The following is a 7,990-nucleotide window of genomic DNA, read 5'->3' on the forward strand; positions in this document are numbered from 1 at the left end:
GGGGGGGCCCGGGTGCCGTTCCCACTGGCCGCCGGAGGGCCGTTTGGTTTGTTTCTCCGCCTGGCTGCTGGCGGCGCTCCCACGCGCGGACGGCTACGGATGATGTTGCCGTGAACGTTCGTGTACACGTTTGGGCGTGGACGGACCTGTTTATTTCTACTGGGGCTGCGGGGCCACGGCAGTCGTGTGAGGATTTGTCACGTGCTCGCTGGCGCTTGTCGCTTTTACTCCAGTCGTGCCCGTGGGCACGAAGCGGCGTCCGCCGTGGTTCTGATTTGCGCCGCCCCTGACGGCCGGTACCGAGCACCTCTCCTTGTGTTGCGCGTTCGTCGGTCATCCTCGGAGGAGTGTCTATTCGGGTCTTTGGCTTTTATTTTTCACGTTTGGTTTAAGTAGGCTCCGCGCTGGTAGGGCCCGACGTAGGGCTTCAACTCACCACCCTGAAAGCGAGGCCTGAGCGGAGACCCAGACTCAGATGCTCATCCGACCGAGCCACCCGGGCGCCCCCTCTTTTGCTCGTTTTTAAGTTGGGCTGGCCGCTTTCTACTGTTGAGTGATGAGGGCTCAGTATATGGTCCAGATGCACGTCCCTTACCGGGTGAATGGTCGGCAGACGTTTTCTCCCGTCCCGTGGACGCGCTCTCCCACTTCCTCGATGGTGCACTTGGAAGCACAAAAGTTCTGATCTTTGAGAAGGTGCAGCCTGCCTGGCTTTTCTCCTGTCACTCGTGCTCTCAGCATCCCAAGAATCCTTAGCCGAATCGGTCTGTGAGTTCCTTGTGCAGGACCAGATCATTTCTGTTTCTTCTTCTTTAGAGAGCGCCCACGCACAGGTGCTTGAGTGGGGGGAGGGGCAGAGAATCCCAAGCAGGCTCTGTGCTGTCACCCTGAGCCCCCTGTGGGAACTTGATCTCACGAGCTCGGAGATCGTGACCTGAGCTGAAATCTACACTCAGATGCTTAACCGAGCCGCCCAGGCGCCACTTTAGTCCCTTTAATACTAAGAATTATTTAAAAACCAACTTCTGGTTTTCGTTTTTGTTTACTAACTGGGCGCCTTGCCGCCCTCGCCGCGTGCGCCCTGCCCTCCCGATCGTGTCTGCAGGTCACCGGTGCTCCGGGGGCGCTCGCTCTCCTTTCTGAACTGGTGGCTGATCTCGGCCGAGAAAGCGTGGGGACCTGTCTGCTTGTGCTCTTGGCCACTTTTCACCTCTGCTGAGCTGTCCCTTTGGGCAGGGGATCCCTCTTCTCCAAGCTCTCCAGACTTGGAATTCCTAGATTTAGAACAACTTCCAAGAACGCTCCAAGGATGTAACCAGTGTAGCCTGTAAGCCGTGATTCTTAGAGCTGCCCCAGGAATAAATCTTAGGACGTTTTTGTCATCGTTTTTTCCTTCCTCTTTTTACTGCTGGTATTTATTTTACGTACTTCTGGTGGGTAGCTTAAGATTAATCCCAGTGTTTACATTAGCGTTAGGAAATACTTGAACTTTTTTAAAGAAGAAAACTCAGTTTAGGGGAACAAGGTTTCAACTGAACTTATTCTGGAAGAACAGCTGGTCACCTTAGAAAGCCGCTCTTCGCTGTCCGTGCCCCTGGCCTCGCGCAGCGCTCGAGTGAGTACGTGAGCCAGTCAACGTGCTCGGTCCGCCCCGATTCCACGCTGGCTTCCGAGTTTCCGCCTGTCCGGTCCTCACCCCCGGCCTCCCCTCAGATTCCCCCGGCTGGTTGTGGAAGCCCCTGGCCGTTCAGAGTGACCCCCACGCTGTCAGTCAGGAACGGTTTTACTTTTCTGTGTAGGAGACCGTTGGGAGGGAGAGCCGTCTGGTCCACGGGGCACGTTTTTGGCCCGAAGGGTCTTATCTACACTGTGCCGAACGGGAGCACGCGAGCCCCCTGCCCCCAGGGAGCTGGCGCCGAGTCGCGGCGAGCGAACCGCGCGAAACCCCCGAAGTTCTGGTCGCGGGAGACGTGTGGCCGCCCCGCCAGCCAGTGCGGTAACGCGTGTCCCCCGTGCAGGCGCTGCGGGAACTGGCCCTCAGCTACCGCGAGAGCATCGTGCACGTGCGCACCGCGGCCGAGCACACGGAGGAGAAGCTCAAGGCCGAGATCCTGTTCCTGAAGGAGCAGATTCAGGCGGAGCAGTGTCTGAAGGAGAATCTGGAAGAGACTCTGCAGCTGGAGATAGAAAACTGCAAGGAAGAGCTAGGTGAGGGCAGCTGCGGCGCGGGGGCACGGGAAACGCAGAGGGCAAGGGCAGGAAGCAGTGGAGGAAGGGTTCTCACTTGTGACTCGTCCGGAGCGAATCCAGATCCAACTGGGCCTTAACGCCGGAAGCCGCTCCCTCCCTCCAAGAGCTCCGTGTCAGGAGAGCCCCGCTGGGCCACCGCCCCCTCCTCCCGAGTTCGACGGGGACGTCTGGTGTCCACACGGCCCGCGCCACACTGCGTCCGCGTGGCCTCTGCCTGCGCTTGGGCTCGAGGCCGCTGCCGGCCGGTGGGGTTGTTGAAGGGCGTCGGTTCCCCGGGATCAGGGTCTGACCCCTTTCAGTTTGAGCCGCAGGTGACGGGGGAAGGGGCGTAAGCGAAAACAACGTGAATGTGCAAAATAATCAGTAAATGCTGGCGCTGCTCCCTTTCCCTTCTAGCCTCCGTTTCTAGCCTAAAAGCCGAACTAGAAAGAATAAGAGTGGAAAAAGGACAGGTGAGTGTCACGAATGTCACATTCACCCCACGGGCGGCCGGCAGGGGGTGGTGGCACCCCCTGGCTGGACACAAGCGACAAACCAGGGTCGGGCCAGGTCCCGCTACAAGGAGCGGCTGGGAGGCCCTCGGGGTGAGGGCCGCGGGGGCCCCGGGCGGGTCCTCAGGTCCCGCGTCCGTCTTTATGCCACAGCTGGAGTCGTCGCTGAGAGAGAAGTCTCGGCAGCTGGACAGTGTTCAGGAGACGAAGAGCACGTTGGGAGAGCAGTTGAGGAAGGAGACGGCCGCGAAGGTGACACTGTCGTTGATCGTTTAGTGACAGTCGTGCCAGGCACAGGGAGTCACATCCTGCCTGTTTGGGGAGGAGCGCCGCAGCTCAGCACAGGGCCCCCCGAGAGCCACCGAGGCTCCCCGCTTGCGGAAGGAGGACGAGACGCCCTTGCTGGAGTCGGGTCATGCCCGTGTCCCGGGCCCTGCCCGCAGCCGGAGGCTCTCCTGTCACAGCGTCCTTCCGCGAGCCCGACCTCCCCAGTGTCTGCCACCCAAGGGGAGTCCAGATACAACCCCAGTGCGTGGGCTCGACCGTGGGGCAGGATTCCTAGGAGGGTCCCCTGGAGCCGCAGGGTCACACCTCCGAGTGCAGACTTCTGGGTGTGTGGATTGTCCTGGTTAATTCCGAAGTTTCTGTCCACGTTGCTGGGAAAGCTCCAGATTTTAGCAGCTGCTTTCTGCCTTTTGATGAGTCGTGGTCCCCGGGCCACGAGGGGTGAGGGTGAGCGGCGGGACCGGGGGGGGGGGGGGGGGTGGGGGTGGGGCTTGGCTTTCACTTCTGGCCATCTAAGGGCGACCGAGAGCAAGCTCGTAGGCCGCCGGCGGCCGTGCCCGCGGAGGGAGCCTGATGGGCTGGGGGGGACCCCACCCCTCCCCCGGGTCCCTGGCTGTCCCGGAGGACTAGGACCTGCAGCTCCTTGGCGTTAATTCTCAGGCAAAACTCGTATTTTGTAGGCGACTGTGGAACAGCTCCTGTTTGAGGAGAAGAACAAAGCTCAGAGGCTGCAGACGGAACTAGACGTCAGCGAGCAAGTACAGAGGGATTTTGTGAAGCTTTCTCAGACCCTGCAGGTGAGGCACGTGGGGACCCCCGGCAACCTGCCGGGCGCGGACTCGACGCCGCCGGCAGCTTGCGGGGTAGAGGCGTGAGCAGACGCACGACCCCGCGGGCCGGACGCCTGGGTGGCACTGGCCACGAGGCCCGTCTCCCGGCAAAGCGCCCCCTCTTCGGCGTACCGCTGACACCCCTCCTGCCGGGCCCGTCCCTACGCTTGGTTTCTCTGTCCTGGGGTCCCTGAAGTACCGTGGCTCCTTGTCCCCAGCACCGCGTGCCCCCTGCGTTCCCTTCCCTAGGTCCCCCGACGGACACCTACAGTGACAGTGTATCGTTCCGGACTCTCGAAGCTGGGTTCTTGTGTTTTCTTGTGACTCAGCTGTACAGTGTTGGGGTTCAGGGGTCCAGCCTCCGCCCCCTCCCCGTGGTCCTAGCACCTCACGGGGCCTGCCGGACACAGCTCTGGGGGGTTAGCCTTTTTTTAAACTTATTTTGAGAGAGCATGAGCAGGGGAGGGGCAGGGAGAGGGAGAATCCCAAGCTGGCTCCACACTGTCATCAGAGAGCCCGATGTGGGGCTCGAACCAACAAAGCTGTGAGATCGAGAGTGGGACACCTAACCGACGGAGCCCCCGGGGTGCCCCAGAGGGGGTTGTCTTTCGCATGTGCTTGTTCTTGCGGTGACCGTGGGGCTCGAACCAACAAAGCTGTGAGATCGAGAGTCGGACACCTAACCGACGGAGCCCCCGGGGTGCCCCAGGGGGGTTGTCTTTCGCCTATGCTCGTTCTTGCAGTGACCGGTCTCGGTGAGCCAACGGGCCGGGCCCGGCAGGAGGCCACGCACTTGACTCGCTGTCGCCCCCCAGGTGCAGCTGGAGCGAATCCGGCAGGCGGGCTCCCTGGAGAGGATCCGGGCGATTCTCAACGACACCAAGCTGACGGACATCAACCAGCTCCCGGAGACATGACACCCGCCGCAGGACGTGGCCCGCACCCTGGGCTTTTAACCCCTCTTTAGAGCAACATTAATTATTCTTTAACTCTTAACTGAAGAAGTCACAGAACAGGAGGACAGGAGCGAGGCTCACCCGTGGCGGGAGAAGGCCGTGGCGCGGGAGCCGCGAGCAGGACTTCCCCGCGGGGACGCTGACGGACGGGAACGGGCCTCGGGGGTGACAGAGGAAGTGCTGCTGTAAGATGTCCCTGCCTTTAAAGCAACAGCCCAGTCGCGTTTGGAATGACCTTTTCCGTTCCTCGATGCCGGAGACAGCGCTTCCTTTTCCCGTCGCCCGGCGCTCACCAGTAACAGCCCCCAGCTAGCACACAGACGTGTCGTTTGCTGTACGGATATTTTATATTAAAATACGAAGGTTGAGAGCAGGCCGTTGGCTAGTGACCGAATTTCCGAGCTCCGTGTGTCTCTCTCCTGCCATCTTCTCTCGCGTCGGAGGCCGATGCTACCGAGGCTTGCCGAGTGCGCCCGACGGCGGCAGACGAGACCGGTTCAGGGGCTGGATTAACCGCGAGGGCTTGAAAGCGAGGCTGGGCGCTCTCTGGGTCGGAAGCCGAGGTTAAAGGAAAAGCACAAGAGACCGGAAGCACTTTCTCTGCCGCCCGGACGCGTCTCGTGGGCCCGCAGGTACCAGGGTTAAGCTGAACTGGCACGTCTACTCTCGAAAACTGTTTTAGTTTAGTTACTGGATCAGTGGAAAAATAATAATAAAGCAAGCTCTGTCTGACATCTAGTATAAACTTACCAATCTGCTGCCTTCTTTTCAACTCCCATCGGCGGGCCGGGTAGTCTCTGAGGCATCCGGTACAGACACGTGACTGGGTTGACAAGGTACCTAGTTTCCGTTTCCCTCTCTCAGTGTAGGTCCCGTGTGTCCCTGGGGGACCAGTCAGTGCGGCCGTTGGTGCCTGTGTCAGGTTCGGTTCCTTCCCTTTGTGGGGAAGGTGTCCGCGAGCAGGCGGGCTCCACGCGGCCTCACGAGCGCTGCACGGAGTCCGCCGGCCCCGGGCGCGGCGAGGCCAGTGGCCGGGGAGGCGTCCCGAGTCCGCCCGCAGACGGGAACCCGGCTCACGGGAGTGGGGTGGCGGGCTCTGGCTCACGGCCACCGTGGACTTTTCTAGTTTAGCGTGAACCGTCCTTGATTCACCAGCCCTAAGAATCGGGACGTCTGTCTTCCACAGGCCAAGATGAGGACTACACGTCTGATCCCTGGGTCACTGCTGTTCTGATAATTAGAAATTTTAATACTAACTATGGAAATAGTGCTATAGGCTTGCCATGCGTCAAACATTTTAATTGGTTTAAAAAACACCTATATCCTCCTTGAGTTACACGGGATTCTAGTTCCAAAATGCAATCGCTTTAAATTCTACATCAAGCGTTAAGAGCAGCCCCCAGCTAATTTCAAGGCGTTAAAACTGGCACCAGTAACGAGGCGGGAAATTTGTAATCGCGAAGAAAAGCTGCCAGGGAACCGCGCCGTCGAGACCGGCGCTCTGCGGACCTTTCTCGCCGAAGAGGCGCCGGCCGGGGACCCCGGATCAGGGACTCCCCGTGGTGTCTAGGGCCGCACAGGCAAACTGTTCGAAGTCCCTCGAGAAAAGCATCCCGTGAAACCCGAACTGAGAGTCTTTCTGGCATGAAACCGTGAGGCTACCCTTGCGGGATACCCCTCTCGGCCGGGTTTTGTGTTGTCCAGTGGGAAACGGAGGCGAAGGTGGCACCAGCCGTGTGGACAGAGGGAGGGGAGCCGGGCCGCACGACCGTCCGTCCACGCGCGTCTCACCTGCCTGCCTCCTACCTGTGAGCCACCTCACCGCGTGGCTTTCAGTCGGTGTCGCTCCGCCGTCCCTGGGCAGGTGCGGGGTCACCTTTCGGAGCTCCACGCGCCGGCGGGCGTGAAGGACCGCCGATCGGAACACAGACCCACGGTGACCGTGCTGGGACAGGGCCAGCGCGGCTCCGAAAGGTAATCCCGCCTGCGGAGGCGATGGGCCCCGGCGGCCTCAGCACCGCGGCTCCGAGCCCACACACGTTCCGCGGAGCCGTCTGTCCTGAAGGGGCGCCTCGAAGAACGTTCAAATTAAAAAGCCGCCACCTCGTTCGCCGCGCGGTCCCCTCCCTTCGGCGCTCGGGGTCGGCCCCACGGTCGCGTTCCCGGCGCCCCCGCGTTCCAACGCGGCTCTCGTTTTTGCTCGGGTTCGGAGACGACTCCGTGTGACCCACGGCAGCTGGCAGAGCGCAGCTCAAGGTCTCCAGGGAGTTTTAAAACATCCCGGGCCCTCGCTGAGTGCAGATAAAGCACGTTCCGGTTTTTAAATAAAAGCATTTATTCAGTAACTACAAAACAAGTACGAAACGTGTGAATCACGCAGCCAAAGTTCATCCGAAACGCCGCCTTACAAATGAGATGACGCTACCTGTCCGTTTCACAAACACGCCCGAGCCCCGACTCTGCGGCCTCGTGTGCATCCGCGGGCGGCGGCTCAGAAGGTGACGTGGTGCCGGATGTCGTTGATCTGCTTCACCATCTCTCGGATGTGCTCGCCCCTGCGAGACCGGAGGCCGTTCAGGGGGACTCGGCAGGGTGCAAACGGGTCACGCGCACCGGAGACGCTCCGCCGAAATCCCCGGCGCGCGGCTTCGACGGGAGCGCGCCCGCCACCGCCACGCAGTCCCGCTTCCGCCCCCCACCCCCATCCGTCCCCCGCGCTCCAGGGCCCGTGTGACCCCGGCTCCCGGGCCGGTGAGCGCGGGACACGCCGGCGCCCGGCGGGCCCCCGCGTCAGGCGAACGCACTCACTCCTCGCGCAGGACGGACTGGATGCACCTGCGCTGGTGGGCGCTCAGGGCGATGGTGGGCTTTTGAGGGCTCGGCACCTTCTCCATCTTCCGCTGCTGGTAGTCCTTCTTCATGGTCACCTCGAGTACCCAACAGAACGCGCGTCGGCCCCGGCGGTCCGCGCGCGCTCGCTGGCCCCGGGGGTGGGGGTGGGGGTGGGGGGAGGCACGCCGGCGCCGCGCGCCCTCGCCCACCTGCTTGATGGCGTTGCCCAGGTGGCGGAGCTGCTCGGGGATCAGCTGCAGCTCCTTCTTCATGTCCCGCTCGCTGTCGGACAGGACGGGGAGCTGGGCGCGGAAGCTGTGCAGCACCGTCTGCATCCTGGAGGAGG

At 61.5% G+C, this 7,990-nt stretch overlaps 2 protein-coding genes across 5 annotated transcripts in view; one reads left to right on the plus strand and one right to left on the minus strand.

Moving 5' to 3' along the window:
* Positions 1-5,560, plus strand: part of RABEP1 (rabaptin, RAB GTPase binding effector protein 1) — a 102,546-nt gene extending 96,986 nt beyond the window's left edge. For both annotated transcript variants that reach the window (XM_049637177.1, XM_049637178.1), the window contains 5 exons: positions 2,019-2,208; positions 2,647-2,702; positions 2,895-2,993; positions 3,707-3,823; positions 4,672-5,560. In XM_049637177.1, coding sequence (XP_049493134.1) covers positions 2,019-2,208; positions 2,647-2,702; positions 2,895-2,993; positions 3,707-3,823; positions 4,672-4,773 — 564 coding nt within the window. In that variant the 3' untranslated portion in view covers positions 4,774-5,560. The remainder of the gene's footprint in view (positions 1-2,018; positions 2,209-2,646; positions 2,703-2,894; positions 2,994-3,706; positions 3,824-4,671) is intronic.
* Positions 5,561-7,129: 1,569 nt separating this feature from the next.
* The window catches only part of NUP88 (nucleoporin 88), a 25,783-nt gene continuing 24,922 nt past the window's right edge, over positions 7,130-7,990 (minus strand). For 2 of the 3 annotated variants that reach the window (XM_049637184.1, XM_049637181.1), the window contains 3 exons: positions 7,854-7,980; positions 7,621-7,739; positions 7,130-7,367 (listed from right to left, as the gene is read on the minus strand). In XM_049637184.1, coding sequence (XP_049493141.1) covers positions 7,304-7,367; positions 7,621-7,739; positions 7,854-7,980 — 310 coding nt within the window. In that variant the 3' untranslated portion in view covers positions 7,130-7,303. Of the gene's footprint in view, positions 7,368-7,616; positions 7,740-7,853; positions 7,981-7,990 lie in introns of all 3 variants that reach the window. The other variant, XM_049637182.1, reaches the window with a different exon arrangement.

Source organism: Panthera uncia, chromosome E1 (genome assembly GCF_023721935.1).
Source record: "Panthera uncia isolate 11264 chromosome E1, Puncia_PCG_1.0, whole genome shotgun sequence".
Classification (NCBI taxonomy): domain Eukaryota; kingdom Metazoa; phylum Chordata; class Mammalia; order Carnivora; family Felidae; genus Panthera; species Panthera uncia.